The 19,241-nt window shown below is 37.7% G+C and overlaps 1 protein-coding gene and 1 pseudogene across 2 annotated transcripts in view; both read right to left on the bottom strand.

Moving 5' to 3' along the window:
• Positions 1-19,241, bottom strand: part of KCNQ5 (potassium voltage-gated channel subfamily Q member 5) — a 702,995-nt gene that overhangs the window by 43,218 nt on the left and 640,536 nt on the right. For both annotated transcript variants that reach the window (XM_056818502.1, XM_056818503.1), the window contains one exon: positions 3,493-3,601. In XM_056818502.1, coding sequence (XP_056674480.1) covers positions 3,493-3,601 — 109 coding nt within the window. The remainder of the gene's footprint in view (positions 1-3,492; positions 3,602-19,241) is intronic.
• LOC103096217 (putative monooxygenase p33MONOX) lies at positions 10,736-12,188 on the bottom strand (annotated as a pseudogene).

Genomic DNA, 19,241 nt, shown 5'->3' with positions numbered 1-19,241 from the left:
AATACTGTGTCCTGGCTCCAAGGCAGAAGAGCAGTAAGGGCTAGGCAATGGGGGTTAAGTGACTTGCCCAGGGTCATATAGCTGGGAAGTGTCTGAGGCCAGATTTGAACCCAGGACCTCCCATCTCTAGGCCTGGCTCTCAATCCACTGAGCCACCGAGCTGCCCCCCAACCAACAATTTTTGATAATCATTTTCTGACATTTTGCAATTCATGTTCTCTCTCTCCCTAAGAAGGCAGGTAATATATGATATAGGTTAAATGGGTGCTATCATGCAATACCTATTTCCATAGTTCCATCATAGTGTGAAAGAAGACACGTTGCTTATACAAGAAAGAAAACTCATGAAGGAAATAAAGTGAAAAATAGCATCCTTCAATTTGTATCCTGTCAGTTCCTTCTGTGGTGGTGGACAGCCCCTTCCATCATGAGCTCTTTGAAGACCCTGCCACATCATACTGTTAACCCATGTTGAGGTGCAGGCCAACAAAACCCCATCTTTTCCTTGTGAACTACTATCTAGCCACGCTTCCCCAATTTGTGAAAGTTATTACATGTAACATGATTCTGAAGAGAATTACTTAGAGGGATCTCGAGATGCTGTGAAGGTGAGCAAGACTGATGACCTCTATTTTCTCAGTAAAATCAGAGGTGAAGTCATTTGCTATAAAAGAAGTTCAAGGTGGTGCGGCTGCATGGAGAAGAGGGAAACTTTTGTAACAGCGGTGAGCATGTCACTAAACCTACCACCTCTGGATATTTTCATTGGCTCTCCACCCTTCCTGGAGTTTTCTTGCTCTTCATCTCAGTCTCCTGGCATCCCTGGGTTCCTTCTGATCTCAGGGAAGATCCCATCTTCAGCAAAAAGTCTTTCCCTACCACCCCTCTGTTGATTATCTCCAGTTTTATCTCCTCTGTCCTGTATCTTGTTTCCATATTGTCACCTTTATTGGACTGAGCTCCACCAGTGTGTGGTTTGCCTTATATTTTTCTTTCCATCCCAAGCACTTAGCACAGTGCCTGGCATGCAGTCGGCATCTAATAAATGCTTGCTAACTGGACTTGACTGGACCTGCTAGAGAATCAATCCAAAAAGCATAAAAGGAGTGCCATGCTCAGCTGAAATTGTTTAACATGAATTTATAGTGGAGCCAGTAAGCACATTTCAGGAACTTACACCAGCAATGTCCAGGAACATCATTTGGCAGCTGAGAACAAGAGCAGGCTGATAAGGAATGAAGACTTGGCAGGTAGGTAAGGGATAGAAGAGGGGCTATGGGACTGAGGGGATGAGGAGAAGGGCTATTCAAGAGTACAGGCTGGTGCCTCGTGGAACTTTTTAGCTATAGAGTCAAGAAAGAAGAAAGGAAAAAAGTCCAGAATAAAGTTAACTCACGAAATGGAAAAATAGGGAGGGGTGGAGGTATTTGAGATCAAAATGAGAGTAGAGAAAAGATTTACAAGGAGGAAAGGAGAGAGAGAAATGAAAGGACAGGAGATTATAATCAGAGAGGGGAATTTCAGCATTCCATAAAAATGCCCAATCATATGATACATGCCTAACAAACATGAATAATCACAGAAAATATATATCAATGAAAACCTTACAAATAGTAAATGTGATGCATTTATTTTTCTGTCCTTCCAAATTTCAAATGGAATCTTTTTTCCATTGTGCCATTTAGCTTTATTTTCAGGAAATATTAATGTAATGATTGGATTATGAAATGTATTTTCAACCACTGGTTATAAACAAAGTTTTCAAAAGAGTTAGATACCCAATAAAATAGGGAAAAATACGAAGGTAAAGTTGAATTAACCTAAGAAGATAGATAGCATATTAATAATGGGCAAGTTTCATCATCAATAAATTAAAACTACCATGATATTTTAATTATCTGGCATGGTGGATGAGTTGTGGATTCTGGCTAATTGAATTTTCTGGCTAAGTGAAACTAAGCTTATTTATGTAGCTAAGATGCCCAGGACAAGGACTTCTCAATAAGATTTATGATCTGAACCTGCAATGCCTTTTCAGGTGTAGATAACTAACACTATCCTTTAATCATGTACCTATATCAAGAAAAATAACTACAAATCTTTCATCTACTAATCAGACCCTCAGCACACTTTGATAGAATCATAGGATTTTAGCACCAAAAGGGACCTCAAGAGACAAATGTGATCGAAGGTACGAAGTTAGACTTGTTCTTGCTGACTTTGCTTAAGAAAAAATAACTTAGAAAGGGGAAGAAAACATTTCTTCCAGAATTAGAAACTAGAAAGCTTCAGAAGTCCATGAAAAAAATGAAACCCAATTAGAGAAGATGCCAGTGATGAATCTTCAAAGCAATGAAACATTGGAAAGTATTGAATAAGAATAATATTAGCTTCTGTTTCTAGATGGTTCATAAAACACTTTCCTCACAGCAACAGCCAATTTTACAGGCAAGGAAATTGGTACAGATAAATTAAATGGTTTTGCTAAGGTTCAAATAAATTTTTGATGTGAGAGGCAGGATTTTCACTCAGATCTTCTGACTTGGTCTCTTTTCAATATATCCTGTCTTTAAAGCAGCAATACAAATGTTGATATAGAGCTAGCTGTCTTTGGCGCTCTCAACGAGGAGATTGAATCACAAAAGGGGACCAATTTATTTCCCTTGGATTTCAGTTGAAAGCATAGAAATAAAGCCAAAAACTTTAAAAAAAAAAAGGCCTTGAGTTACAACTAGTAAATGGACTAAGAGTCTACGTTTGCTGTTTAACAAAGATTTTAGTACTTTTTGTGGGTCTAACTAGCCTTTTCCTTCATCTCTAGTTTATAGACCCTTGATGCCCATCACTGACATGGATAAAGTCTTTCAAGGTGATTTCAAAAGCTTCCTCTCCTCTCTCCTCTCCTGCCTTCTCCTCTTCTCTTTTCCTCTCCTCTCCTCTCTTCTCTTCCCTCCTCTTGTTTCCTCTCCTTTTCTTTTCTCTCCTCTCCTCTCTGTTCCTCCCTTGGTGACAAAAACTAATTAATCTGAATGTCTCTTAGCTTTTTTAAAATTACATTTCACTCAAGCAAAGCCTAGTATAACTAAAATTGTTTTGTGTTTATCCTATGTTCGACCTATTCTAAGTCATCTTATAGGGTAATGAGGAGGTTTAAAAAAACCCCAAGAATCCCAGCACGCAAGGAGAATTTAAAAAAGTCAAATGGCATTCAAGTTAAATGTCTTTGATCATGTGATCATATGATCATGCGGCTTTTCTTTGACTTTGCCTGACTTTTCAGACTCCATCCAACATTGACAAAACCCTCGTCACTGAATCCAATGCATTATCTCCATTATCAAATGAAGTATTACATAAAGTACTTTGCAAACACTAATATGTTTGACTAATAGGAATGTGGGGCAGGAATGATTACAACCAGTTTACCTGTAAAGAAGAGAACAGAAATGCAAACAATTAGCTCTGGATCTCTACCACATTTTCCTCACCTACCTGATGGCTCTAATGACAGTTTTCAGTGGTGGGGTGAGGTCTTCTACTGAAACATCACATTGACATCCTTTCTCATCATATACATCATCTGTTCCAAGAGCAGTGTCAGCTGTAAGAGAAAATTATAAGTCGAGTAACAAATCTTTAAGGCAAAACCAATGATTTAAAACACAACATGGTCTTCTGTCTTCAATTTAAACCTCACCCCTGGGGGCAGCTGGGTAGCTCAGTGGATTGAGAGCCAGGCCTAGAGACGGGAGGTCCTAGGTTCAAATCTGACTTCAGACACTTCCTAGCTGGGTGACTTGACCCCAAATGCCTAGCCCTTAACATTCTTCTGCCTTAGAACCAATATTGATGCTAAGACAGAAAGTAAGGGTTTAAAAAAATAAACATCACCCCTGAACAAGCCAAAAAGGCAAACCATCCTATCCAAGATGGCAGGTGGTCTAATGTTGGCCAATCTCCAATGCCTTTGCACTGGGTGGCCCTTTTTCTTCTCCTCCATCTCTTAGAATCCTTCCAAGCTCATCTCAGGCTATCTGAAGTCTTTTTGGACTTCTCTACTGTAGTGTCTCTCCTCTCAACATTCTCAAACTATTTTGTATTTGATTTCTTCATATTTTGTAGATACTTACATAAAGACATGTAGAGACTTACATGTCTTGTCTTCTCCAGCAGATCATAAGATCCTTGAGGACAAGAGCTGTTACTTTTTTCTTTTGTTATTGTAGCAAATAGCTACAATAGCTATTTAGCTATTAGTGTATTTAGCCTAGCACACTGCCTGGCACCTAGTAAATGCTTTATTAAGTGATCACTCACTGATTAACAATAAAAAATAAATCAGTCTCTTTGTTCTTTATTACTTCAAAGCAGGGTCATTAAGTTAGATACAGTATTAGATGTTTCTGTGTTGCAATAGTTTGGTGGTTGTCTCCACTCTAATCCATCAAAATGGTTTTCCTTAATCACAGGTCTGACTATATCACCTTTTTATTTGATAAATTACAGTGGCTCCTTGTTTCCAACAGGATAAAATATAAAATCCTTTGTTTAGCTTTTAAAATTCTTTATAACTTGGCCCCTTCCTACCATTTCAGTTTTCTTATACCTTACTCTCCTCATATACTCTGTGACACAGGGTCACTGGATTCCTTGCTGTGCCTTGAATCCAACACTCTATTTTCAGACTCTGCCCATTTTTGCTGCCTATTCCCCAGTCCTGGAATGCCCTCCCTCCTCATCTCTGGCTCCTGGCTTCTCTGGCATTCTCCAAGTCTCAGTTAAAGCCCTACCATCTTGGGGGCAGTTCGGTGGCTTAGTGGATTGAGAGCCAGGCCTAGAGATAGGAGGTCCCAGGTTTTAATCTGGCCTCAGCCACTTCCTAGTTGTGTCCCTGGGCATATACATATTTATTAAATATATTAAAATTATATACTACAATAAAATATAAATATAATAATATATACTATAAAATGTATAAAAATAAAAATATATATATCTTGTTTGTTGGGCAGCTTAGGTGGTATAAGGTCTGGTCTTGGAATCAGAAAGACTCATCTTCTTTAGTTCAAATTGGAACCCTGACATTTACTAGCTATGAGAGTTATTTAACACTGTTTGCCTCGGTTTCCCCATGTGTAAAATGAGCTGGAAATGGCAAACAATTTCAGTTTCTTTGCCAAGAAAATCCCAAATGAGGTCATGAAGAGTCAGACACAACTGAAAACAATGGAACAATACCTTGTTTGTACATTTGCTTGTCTCTGCCATTACACAGCGAGCTCTTTGAGATAAAAAAATTTAATTTGTTTCCTTTGTATTCCCAGCAGTTATAATAATTCCTGGAATACATTAGGTGCTTAATAAGTGCTAGCTGCTTTCATGTGTACAGATGTGTATAGCTACATATAGATAGATGTGTAGAGATGATCCCAGTGCTCTCACTTGGTTTGTCCTTCAGGAGCCTATTTTAAGTTTTTTTTTTTTCTGTAATAGTAATGATTATATTCCCTACCTCACACAGTTGTGAGGGAAGTGCTGTGTAAACTGTAAAGCATCAGTGACTGAGGGTTGTTCACAATTAAATAAATAGAAGGTGGTTTGAAGAGGGTTAAGAACATTAATAACCAGGAGTGAGGCAGAAACAAGGAAGACCTCCCAGAGCACTGTTGTGGTACCTGAGCTGAACCTTGAAGAATGACAAGGATTCTACATAGTGGAGATGAAGGAGTGTATCTCAAGCTTGTGAAAACGCATGGAGGTAGGAAATGCATGCCAAATTTGGGGAATTGTTGAAAGTCCCGTTTGTCTGGAATGAAGACTACGACAAAGAGAATAATGTGAGGAAGGATAATAGAGCTAGAACTATTTCCTTTTATTCCACTCGAGCTCTACTTGCAAGAAATAATTCTAGTCCAAGCTACTTCACAAAGTTAAGCCGGTTGGCATGTACTGCAAGAGAAGGGCACTAAATTGTGCCAACAGTGTTTCCTGTAGTCCCACGTTTGAGTGTGAGAATGTTTGGGTCTTATCTGGTCTACTATCCTTACAAATTCAGTCTGGAATGTCTACAAAGCAGATGCCTGCTTGGTCCAGTGAGCTGGACGCTTGACCCTCATCTCCCACCTTCATGCATTTTCACAAGTCATCTCCCAAGGTTGAGATATGCTCCTTCATCTCCACTTCTACCATTTTACAAATGAAAAACAAAAAACTGTAAAAGACTCTAAATGACTTTTTTCAAGCTAGGTGGCAGAACCACATCTTGAACCCCAACTCCACTGAACCACTACAAACTTTGGAAAATCCTTAAAACATTTATGTGAACTTAAGTGGTCTTTGGAACTGTTGAAAGAAAGAGATTTTGAGAGGGTAACAATATAGGAGTATTGTGGATGGAGTGGTGTAGTGGATAGGGCACCAGTCCTGGAATTGAGAGGATCTGGGTTCAAATGTGACCTCAGATCCTTCCTAGCTGTGTGACCCTAGGCAAGTCACATAACCTCATTTGCCTCGCCCTTGCCCTTCAGTCTTAAAGTTGTTACTAGGACGGAAAGCAAGAAATTATACATTATTTATAACTGTAGTATGATGGATAGAATTGCAACCTTGGATTGTGGAACACATGAGTTAATTCCTGATTCAGAAATTCATTAGCTTCATGATGCTGGGCAGACTCTCATTTCCTTATTTGTAAAATCATGACATCGATATTTTTAAACTTGACATATTAATAATATAATATCTATAGCATTTAGATATTTAATATTAGATATAGTATTTAGATATTATAGTAGCTTAATACAACATACTAATAATGAGAATAATACTATAATATAGTATTTGGCTTAGATAATAATTTCTGTAGTATTTAATGTAATATATTAATAAGGAGAATAATACAATATCTGGAGTATTCAGTTTAGATAAATCTGTAGTATTTAACTTATTAATAATGATAATATTACTATAGCATCTCTAATATTTAGTTTAGATAACATCTGTGGCATTTAATGTAATATTATTAATAAGGAGAATAATATAATATCTGGAGTATTCAGTTTAGGTAATAAAACTGTAGTATTTAACTTAATAATAAAGATAATACTACTATAGCATATATAATATTTAGCTTAGATAATAATATCTGTAGTATTTAATGTAATATATTGATGATGATGATAATACTATAGCATTTATAGTATTTAGCTTAGATAATAATATCTATAGCATTTAACTTAAAATATTAATAAGGAGAATAATGCAATATCTAGAGTATTCAGTTTAGATAAATCTGTAGCATTTAACTTATTAATTAATAATGATAATACTACTATAGCATCTATAATACTTAGCTTAGATAATAATATCTGTAGCATTTAACTAATATATTGATAATACTATAGTAGCTATAATATTTAGCTTAGATAATAATATCTGTAGTACTTATTAAAATGAGAATTCTGCTATATCTTTAGTATTTCAGTTAGATAATAATATCTAATTAACAATATCAAAACTAACCAATATTTCTTTTTTTTTTTTTTAAAAACATGTTTCAATTTATTCTTCTCTATTGAAATGAATGGTGATACTTAATTCTGTAGTTATGGCAGCACACTGTATCAATCATAGGTTTTTTTTTTCTTTTAAATCTCTTTTTGTCTTAGTATCTAACCAATATTTCTAAAAGTCTAATCTCATATGCAGTGTTCCATGTCCTTGGTCCCTCAACTCTGCAAAGAAGTTGGGAGTGGTATATTCTTTTTTTTTTTTTAAACCCTTACCTTCCATCTTGGAATCAATACTGTATATTGACTCCAAGGCAGAAGAGTGGTAAGGGCTAGGCAATGGGGGTCAAGTGACTTGCCCAGGGTCACACAGCTGGGAAGTGTCTGAGGCCAGATTTGAACTTAGGCCTGGCTCTCACTCCACTGAGCTACCCAGCTGCCTCCTGAGTGGTATATTCTTATATCTCTTCATTATGGTTAAATTTGAGCTTTATAATTCCTCAATATTAAATTTCTATTGTTTTGTTCATATGAGTGAATGACAACTGGAGTTGTTGGGTTTTGACATTGACACTCCATCTGTAGTATTTAACTTAATATGTTAATAATGAATAATGGACAGGTAGGTGGCAGAGTGTTAGAGTGCCAAGGCTGGAGACTGGAATACCTGAGTTCAAATCTGGTCCCAGAATTTACCGTGTGACAGTGGGCAAGTTACCTACCCCCCATCTTCCTCAGTTTCCTCATCTGTAAAATGAACTGGAGAAGGAAATGACAAACCAGTATGTTTGCCAAGAAAACCCCAAATGGGGTTATAGAGTCAGATATGACTGAAGCAACTAAACAAAAATGATAATAATGCTGTAATTCTCTAGTATTTGGGTAAGGCGATAATATCTGTAGTATTTAACTTAGAAAGTTGTTGGGAGGTTCAAAGGAGTTAAAATGTATATAAGGCGCTTTGTAAACTTTAAAGGGATTTATAAAAGTCTCTGGGTAGCCTTGTCAATCTCGCAGCTTAACAGAGCACAGAATCCACAGGGAGTCCATTAGGGAGTTTTGGGGAGATGCCTAAGCATTAGACCGTGACATTTTCTTCTGAATAGATAACATAGGAAGCATTTTAAATATAGCATTTGAGTACTATGTATAGTAAGAATTTCCCTTAAAAACTGCCAAATGCACATTCACACCCACATCCTGCAGGAAACCAAGATAGCTCTATACTTTCTCCCCATCATTTAATTAAAATTTTCATTAGCTGGACAGACTTTAAGCAGCCTCTATAACATAACCACATTACATATAACATTTCAAAATCAATTTTATTGCCATTCATTATTATTAGGCTCACTCTAAGATATAGGCATTAACATAGTTCTTACATGTGAAGAAAATACCACCTCGCTTGGTTCCAACTTTACCATCCTAATTGAGAGATAGAGGCACAGGGAACTGAATCAGGAGGATGTGAATGCAAATCCAGCCTCAGGTTCTATGTGACCCTAGCAAGTCACTTAACCTCTTTTTGCCTCAGTTTCCTCATCTACAAAATGGGGATAATAACAATAAGCATCTACTTTATAGGGTTGTTGTGAGGATCAAATGAAATGAATTTGCAATGTGCTTAGCACAGTGCTTGGCATATAGTAAGTACCACACAAATATTAGTTATTATTACATGACTTTTCACATAGGCTGTTCTACTTCTAGACTTTATTTTCCACTCTCCAATCTATTTTAGCTATAGTCATCTATTTGGAATGCGCCATGCTGGCAGTGGCATTCTGTATAAAAACCTTTAGTGGTCTATGAAAAAAAAAAAGGTCTAGATCTTAGTTTAACATTTCAGGTCCTTCACAATCTAGTTTCAGCTTGTATTTCAATCTTTCCAGTCTAATACTATTACTCTTTACATACTTTGCACTCTCATCAAAACTGGGCTTTTTGCTTTCCTCCTAAAAATCTAATGTATTTGCCACTTCCTCATTTATTCATTTTTTTCTATGCCTAGGATCATTCCTTCCCCAGCCTGCCCCTGAAACTAATCCTTCCCTTTCATTCTTACTTTATAAGGTCCAGGTGAAATGATATTGATCTCTCTAAAAAGCTCTGATTCCTGAGCTGGTCATGATCTCTCCCTGATCTGATATCATAAGCACTTTGTCTTGGGCACTTATCTCATATTTATTGATTGGTGTGCATGCCATTCCCCTCTATTGGCAGAGACCTACCTACCTTATTTATCTTGTACCATGCCCAGTTCCTAGCATTGTGCAGTTGATGCTTAATAAATATATGCTAAATAAATGAATGAACCAATGGAAGAACAAAATAAGAGACACAGAACTTGTGTCTCTTGAGTAAAGAGCTTTATCATCATTATAATAATGATAATAATGAACTGTTTCATACATCATTTTTCCTCCACACAAGCCTTTGTGGTAGAAAGTATAAGCATTATTTTTCTCATTTTAAAGGTGAGAGAATCAGATTTTGAGCAGATAAATGATTTGTTTATGACCACAGAGCTAGTAAATATCTGTGGAAGAATGAAAATTCAACTTAGATTCCAGGTCTGGTATGTTCTATCTACTATACCATTTGGTATCTTTATTTTAGATTCCAGCTTTATCTCCTAGGCAATAACAACATTCAAATGGAGTTGTTGAGGATGAAACTGGGTAGAATCTCAATCCTTTTCAAGTGGATGAAAGGAAAAATGTTGGAAAATGTAGTTTTGGTTGTCATAGTCTGAAAGAAGAGCAGAATAAAGATTCTCCCTTTTCTTCTCCTGAAACATACTTGAAAACCACCAACACGCTGAAATGCCATCTTTCTGTTTCCTAGTACTTTTTTTTGGTAAATCTTGTTGTCATTGGTGCTATGATTACATATATTAAATGCTTACACTATAATTTTTTAAAATTTATTTAGTCAATTTAGAACATTTTTCCTTGGTTTCAAGAATCACATTATTTCCCTCCCTCTCCTCCCCCACCTCTTCTCGTACAATTTCATTGGGTATTACATGTGTCCTTGATCAGAACCTGTTTCCATATTGTTGATTTTTGCACTAGGATCTTCACTTAGAGTCTACATCCCCAGCCATATCCCCTCCACCCATTACACTATAATTCTTAAGGGCTTTAAAAAACCCAACAGTTTTTTGCCCAACAAAGAGCACAGCTATGAATATTCTTTTTTTTTTATATCTTGGATAAATATGCAGAACAAAGTCTAGCAGATTTTAATTATTCCCCTTATCCCTTGCAATCTAGTTCTATAGATTGGTAGTTGGGTGTGGTTGACTGTTGTGAGAAGTTATTCAGATCAACTTTGAGTCATTACAAAACAGGTCTTCTAGTATTAGAAAGAATCCAGCTTTGCTACAAATATTTAAAGAAACAATCACTACCTCCCCAGGAATACTATCTTCATCAGCAGAATTGTAAGTGGATGACATCTTTCCTATGTCAAGTACAAGGTGGATGGGAAGAAGGAAAAGTCTGTCTATAATACCCTCTTCTACATAACTGTGGGCCAGCAGGAAAAGCAACTTTGCTCATATGAAAAGGGAGCTTAGAACCCTGTGGGAGTCAGCATGTTCATGTCTCTTGGTTTGAGGTTATGGACCCGTGAAGCTGGTTTCTTTCCTTCCATTACTGGAAGGCCCATCTTAGGTGGCTTGAAGGCTGCTGGGTCTTCTGCAATTCTAGTAGCCTGAGCCCGAATGAGCTCCACTGGTGATGGTTTTTGCGTACCTCTGTAGGACTGGATACTGAAACCTGAATCAGATTTCTGAAGGGTTCTTGGTCCAAAAAGGCTCCATTTTTCAGATGAGGGTTTGTCTTTATCTCCATTTCCAGAGTCCATTCTGCTGATGTCTAGGCCCAGTAAAGAATGAGAAGATCCATGAGCAAACCAACCTCTGGGCTTTTGCCTGGGAGAAGAATGAGGTGTGCTACTTGGAGTGGCCTGGGCTGAAACAGTCAATCTATCATCTTTTGTTATTTCTCCATGTTGCAACTTTAGTTTATGGACTGCCTCCGCCACACGATGGTACTTGGCTCCTTCTGTGTGAGGCCTTTATGGGGAGTATATCCTGCCTCTCAGCCCTGCTTGCTGTTCAAAGCGTAGGATGCTCTCTTGTGTCTGTTTCGTAATTAGAGAATTCAGGATGACCTGCGTAGCTTTGGCCTTCACCCCTGGGACCTTGTTCATTTGGTCACTGGAAGCTGAAGGGGTTATGGACGGAGAGCACAAACTAGTTTCTCCATCCTCAACCTTGGAAAGCTGTTGGTACTTGTGATCTGGGATGACCGTCTTTTTCCATAGAACCTTACTGCACATGTCTGATGAAGGCGGAGTCATCGGTGTGGGATCCTCCAGGACATCATCATAACTGAATGCCGGATGACGCGTTCCAATTGGTCCCCAATAGGGACATCTTGCCTAGAGGCCCACCTGCACTGTGCTCAATGGCAGGCACATCTGGTTTTCTGGATGCCATGGAAGACTGTGATCTGAGTGTTTCTCTAGATATGTAGAACTCTGATTCCCACAGTGAAAGTCTATAGAAGTTATGCAGCTAGGACAAAGATGTCAAAAGGGAACATTCTGCAGCTAGTGATATACTAGCTGAGTCTCGAGCAGCTCTCAGGCAGAGGCTCTACTGACTGCTGGGTCTCTGTGGGGAGGAGGAAGGGGATGAAGGGGGGAGTGGGGAAGAAGAGACAGTCTGCAGCCTGAGGCTTTGCCATGGAGAGGAAGCTGAGACTAAGAAGGCTCTAGGCACCCCCCCCTCCCAAGCCCCCCAAGCCGGGAAGCATGAAACAAACCGAGGCCATGACACAAGTTGTGCCAAGACCTAAACGGACTCAGCTGGGAAAAGCTAAGTGAAGCCAGCTATGAATATTCTTTTTTTTTTTTTTTTTAATTTTAATATTATTTTATTTGGTCGTTTTCATACATTATTCACTGGAAACAAAGATCGTTTTCTTTTCCTCCCCTCCCCCCCCCCCCCCCCCCCCCGCCTTTCCCTCTCCCATAGCCGACGCATGATTCCACTGGTTATCACATGTGTTCTTGACTCGAACCCATTTCCCTGTTGTTGGAGTTTGCATTATAGTGTTCATTTAGAGTCTCTCCTCAGTCTTATCTCCTCCAACCCTGTGGTCGAGCAGTTGCTTTTCAGCGGTGTTTTTACTCCCACAGTTTATCCTCTGCTTGTGGGTAGTATTTTTTTTTAGATCCCTGCAGATTGTTCAGGGAAATTGCATTGATACTTATGGAGAAGTCCATCACCTTCGATTGTACCACAATGTATCAGTCTCTGTGTATAATGTTTTCCTGGTTCTGCTCCTTTCGCTCTGCATCACTTCCTGGAGGTTGTTCCAGTTCACATGGAATTCCTCCACTTTATTATTCCTTTTAGCACAATAATATTCCATCACCAACATATACCACAATTTGTTTAGCCATTCCCCAATTGAGGGGCATCCCCTCGTTTTCCAATTTTTGGCCACCACAAAGAGCGCAGCTATGAATATTTTTGTACAAGTCTTTTTGTCCATTATCTCTTTGGGGTACAAGCCCAGCAGTGCTATGGCTGGATCAAAGGGCAGACAGTCTTTTTATCGCCCTTTAGGCATAGTTCCAAACTGCCCTCCAGAATGGTTGGATTAATTCACAACTCCACCAGCAATGCATTAATGTCTAAAAGGAGTTATTTGTACAGAAATATCTATAGTGGCTCTTTTTGTCAGGGCAAAGAATTGGAAATTGAGGGGATGCCCCTCATTTGGGGAATGGCTGAACAAATTGTGGTATATGTTGGTGATGGAATACTATTGTGCTTTATTTCTGTATGAACTGGAAAGACCTACATGAACTGATGCGGAGTGAAATGAGCAGAACCAGGAGAACATTGTACACAGTTACTGAAACATTGTGGGATGATCAAATGTAATAGATTTTGCTACTAATAGCAATGCAATGATCCAGGACATCCCTGACGGACTTATGAGAAAGAATGCCATCCACATCCAGAGAAAGAACTGTGGGAGTAGAATCACAGAAGAAAAACACATGACTTACTACTTGTTTATATGGGTATGTGATTTAGTGTTTTGACTTTAAAAGATACATGTATAATCCAGTAGAATTGGTTGTCAGCTTCAGGAGGGTGGAGGGAAGAGAGGAGGGAGAGAACATGAATCATGTAATCATGGAAAAATATTTAAAATTTAATAAATATGAAAAAAAAACCTCAATCATCCATGGGTGGAAAAGCTGCTATTAAACTATTTTTTATTTATGGTTTTTATTTTTACACCACCTCTATTTTCCACTGAATTCTTTCTGTCATCTTGTCCCAGAGAACCATCTCTTAAAACAAAGAATAAAAAGAAAGGAAAAGAAAAAAAGTCAACAAAACTAACCAATATTGACTAATGCATTGTTGGTGGAGTTGTGAGTTGATTCAACCATTCTGGAAGGCAGTTTGGAACTATGCCCAAAGGGCTTTAAAAGACTGACTGCCCTTTGATCCAGCCATAGCACTGCTGGGCTTGTACGCCAAAGAGATAATGGGGAAAAAGACATGTACAAAAATATTTATAGCCATGCTCTTTGTGGTGGCAAAAAATTGGAAAATGAGAGGATGCCCTTCAATTGGGGAATGGCTGAGCAAATTGTGGTATATGTTGGTGATGGAATACTATTGTGCTCAAAGGAATAATAAAGTGAAGGAATTCCATGTGAACTGGAATGACCTTCAGGAACTGATGCAGAGTGAGAGGAGAAGAACCAGGAGAACATTATACACAGAGATGGATACACTGTTGTACAATTGAATGTAATGGACTTCTCTACTAGCAGCAATGCAATGATCCAGGACAATTCTGAGGGACTTATGAGAAAGAATGCTATCCACATCCAGAGAAAGAACTGTGGGAGTAGAAACATAGACTAAAAACAACTGCTTGATCACATGATTCGATGGAGATATGATTGGGGATATAGGCTCTAAATGATCACTCTATTGCAAATATTAATAATATGGAAATGGGTCTTGATCAATGACACATGTAAAACCCAGTGAAATTGCTCGTTAGCTATAGGGGGAGGGGAGGAGAGGAGGAAAAGAATATGAATCATGTAACCATGGAAAAACATTCTAAATTAATTTATGAAATAAACTTAATAAAAAAACCAAAACAAACCAATATTTCAAAAAGTCTGATGTTATATGCAGTGTTCCATATCTCTGGGTCCTCAACTCTGCAGAGAAGTTGGGGGAGGTGAATTCTTATAGTTCTTCTTTGGGGATAACTTTGGGTATTATAATTTATCCGTATTTAGTTTCTGTTGCTTTATTGATGTTTCCATTTATATTACTGTAGTGATTATATATGCATAATTATATGTATACATATACACATAGACATATATATGTATACACATACTTTTTTCTGGTTTTCTTTTGTACTAGTTCATCTAAGTCTTTCTATGCTTCTCTTTATTCATCATGTTGATTTCTTACTGCAGAATAATATTCTACTGTATTCACAAACCACAATTTCTTTAGCCATTTCCCAGTTGATGGGCATCCATTTTGTTTCCAACTTTTGCTACCACAAAAAATATTGTTATAAATATTTTGGCCAATATAAGGCCTTTCTTTTTGTCATTGGCTTTGTCGAGGTATATTCCTACCTAATGGTGGAAACTCTGGGTCTAAGGATAGGAATATTTTAGTCAATTTCTCTTGTTTTTATTTTATTTTTATTATTTTATGTTATTTTTAAACCCTTACCTTCCGTCTTGGAGTCAACACTGTGTATTGGCTGCAAGGCAGAAGAGTGGTAAGGGCTAGGCAATGGGGGTCAAGTGACTTGCCCAGGGTCACACAGCTGGGAAGTGTCTGAGGCCAGATTTGAACCTAGGACCTCTCATCTCTAGGGCTAGCTCTCAATCCACTGAGCTACCCAGCTGCACCCCCCTTCTCTTGTTTTTAAACCTTTACCTTCTCAGAATCAATACTGGGTATTGGTTTCTAAGGCAGAAAAATGCGAAGGGTCAAGCAATAGAGGTTAAGTGACTTTCTGAGGGTGACACAATTAGGAAGTGTCTGAGGTCACATTTGAACTCAGGATCTCTCCCCTCTAGACCTGGCTCTTTATCTACTGAGACACTTAGTTGCTCCTTTCTGACTTTTATTGCCCTTTATAATCTGCTTCCTTCCTATCTTTCCAGCTTTCTTTCTTTTAAAAAATTTTAAAGGGAGCAGCTGGGTAGCTCAGTGGATTGAGAACCAGGCCTAGAGATGGGAGGCCCTAGGTTCAAATCTGGCCTCAGCCACTTCCTAGCTGTGTGACCCTGGGCAAGTCACTTGACCCCCATTGCCTAGCCCTTACCACTCTTCTGCCTTGGAGCCAATACACAGTATTGACTCCAAGATGGAAGGTAAGGGTTTAAAAATTTTTTTTAAATGTATTCATTTGTTATGTTAAAATATCTAGTTAATCCCTTCCTTTCCTCCCCTTCCCCTATCAGAGAAGGCATCATTTGACAAAAAGATATGAATCTCTATATATCTATCTATCTAAGTATATAGAACTATGTCACTTATTTCTGTCAGTTCTTTCTCTAGAGGTGGACATACACAAGTCCTTTTTCAAACAATATTTCTGTTGCTTTTTATAATGTTCTCTTGGTTCTGCTCATTTCACTTTTCATAATAGCATGTAGGCCTTTCTATGCTTTTCCAAAATTAATCTGCTCTAAATTTCTTGTGGCATGGTGGTATTCCATCACAATCATATGCCATAACTTGTTTAATTTCTTCAATTTCTAGTTCTTTACCACGGTATAAAACTTTTGTAACATATAAGTTCTTTTCCCTTTTCTCTCATCACCTTAGGAAGTAAATTTAACAACGGTATTGCTGTGTCTAAAGGTATATATGATTGTATAACTCTTTGAGCATAAATCAAAATTATTCTCCAAAATGGCTAGATCAATTTACAGTTCCATTAACAATGTATGTGTTCCCACGTTTACATCTCCCTTTCAACATTTGTCATTTTGCTCCTTTATCATTTTAGCCAGTCTGATAGGTATTAGATGAGATCTCAGAGTTGTTTTGATTTGCATTTCTCTAAATGATAATGATTTGGAGCATTTTTTTTCATTTAGTTTTATATAGTTTTGATTTGTCCCAAAACCTGTCTGTTCATACCTTTTGACCATTTATCAATGGGAGATTGTTCATATTCATATACATTTGCCAAAGTTCTCTTTATGTTTTAGATATGAGATCTCTATCTGAGAAGTTATCTATAACCCCCCCCCCCCAACTTACTGTTCTTCTGTTAATTACTTTAGTTTTATTTGTACAAAACCTTTTTAATTTAATGTATTCAAAATTATCCATTTTATATCTCACAATGTTTTTTATCTCTTGTCACAAATTCTTCTCCTACCCATAGACATTTGATAAGTAATATGTTCTCAGTTCTTCTAGTTTGCTTCTGATATCTCCCTTTATGTCTAGGTCATGAATCTATTTTTATCTGATCTTGGTAAATGCATCCATTATTAACTTCTTTTGTCATCTTTGACAATTGGCTGGGTATGAGGTAAAACCTCAGGGTTGTTTTGATTTGCATTTTTATTTTTAGTAATCTAGAACTATTACTAGTGATTAAGAACTGCTTGTTCATATTGTTTTATCTCTTATCTACTGAGTCATGGCTGGTATGGAAAACTTAATCGCAGGCATTCTTTCTCTGTCCTTCCAGTATATTTCTATCTGTCACATATTTCACCTATGCTGCTGCCAGGAGTTATATGCTCAGGGAATACAACTAATATTAATGCTATTGTGACTTAAATTGGAAAAACAATCTGTTGCCAATAGGGCAAATCCTCCCAAGCCATTTTACTCCTCCATTTCAATGGAATTGTTCACTATCACCATCACCATCACCATCACCATCACCATCACCATCACCATCACCATCACCATCACCATCACCATCACCATCACCATGACTACCACTAAACACTGATTAAATGTAGGTGATATAAGACATGCTTTCTTGTGTTCCATAGGGTAACAAACTAGTTGGAATCATAAAAAAGAGCTTTTAATCCCAAGACTTGGTCTTAAAGCAAAGGGAAATAAAGTTTTTGTTCAATTTCTTATTATGCAGTCAGGTTGGGCTTTTGCTTTCAAATTCTTTTATTTTATCTGGAACAGTAGAAATTATACTCTGAATTTCGAGATTCAGGAATCAAATTATACTCTGTCCATAGCATCCTGGGAAAATAATCGCTTGGATTTTGAGAATTGTCAAGGGAGTTGAAAAACAGGAATTCTGCATTTTTTGTTGGCTTCTGAAGTCTGTCATTTTGCTTCCATTACAAATTCTTTCCATTGCAATTTAAAACTGCAAATGGAAGTATCATGGAGAGATCCAAATTATCCCCCTCCTTGGATAACTTCCATCCTACTAATCTTAGTCAGTTGGTCAGTCAATAAGCATTTATTGAATGCTTGCAATGAGTGCTAAGCCCTCAGGATCCAAAGAAAGGCAAAAGATAAGTCCCTATTCTCAAGGAGTTCACAATCTAATAAAGGGAGACAACAGGCAAACAATTGTGTACAATCAAGCTGTCTTCAGGGTAAATTGGAGATAACCAATAGTAGGGAAGCACTGACCTTAAGGGAAATTAGGAAACAGGGTGAAATTTTAGCTGGGACTTTATTAGTTGTTTATTTCTCAAAAAAATTTTTTTGAGGGGTTGGGAGAAAATTCAGAATGTAATTCTGCCATCTTCCTACAAAGATTAATATTTACCCTTATAAGTATAACTAGAATTTCATTAGTATAGGGAACTCCCAGGTAAGGAAACTCCCTCTGCCTTATCTGCAATTTTATTGCAGATAAGAGAGTTGCCTAGAGCACTGATAGGCTAATTAATTTGTCCAGATCCACACAGTCAGTATGTACCAGAGGCAGAACTTGAATGCAGATCTTCTGGAGTCTGAATGTCTATGCATAATTTGAGCCATGCTGCCTCTCTATTTTAATTAATTAATTAATTTAAAAAAACCCTTGCCTTCCATCTTGGAATCAATACTGCGTATTGGTTCCAAGGCAGAAGAGTGGTAAGGGCTAGGCAATGGGGGTCAAGTGACTTGCCCAGGGTCACACAGCTAGGAAGTGTCTGAGGTCAGATTTGAACCTGGGACCTCTAGGCCTGGCTCTCAATCCACTGAGCTACCCAGCTGCCCCTGATGCTGCCTCTCTTTAGTACAAGATTTCTAAATTTTCTCTCTGGTACAAAGGAAACCTACCCAAATCCTTTAATTACTTTGACCCTTTGAATTAATCAACGCTCCCAGAAAACACAACTTCTCCCTTCTTGCCCATGGACCTTTCCCAGAAAACTCACTTGAGACAACATGGCACCCTTACAAAGCAACAACAGCTGGTTCTGACTCATAAAAAAGCAAAAGAAATGATCTTCAGCCTCTAAGAATTATAAGAACTGGTGGCAGTTATCTATCATATTATTCCAAGGAGACTTAAAAAAAAAATCAGCTTGAGGATAACAAGTCTCCTGTATTTCAGTTCTGCCTTCTTTACTCTGGTATTTCCTTTGACCCACACACTTCATGCTTGGATGATTGCTTCTTTTTTAAAAGTAGTTACTTATCTT

Source organism: Monodelphis domestica, chromosome 2 (assembly GCF_027887165.1).
Source record: "Monodelphis domestica isolate mMonDom1 chromosome 2, mMonDom1.pri, whole genome shotgun sequence".
NCBI lineage: Eukaryota > Metazoa > Chordata > Mammalia > Didelphimorphia > Didelphidae > Monodelphis > Monodelphis domestica.
This window is presented reverse-complemented; position numbering and strand designations above follow the sequence as displayed.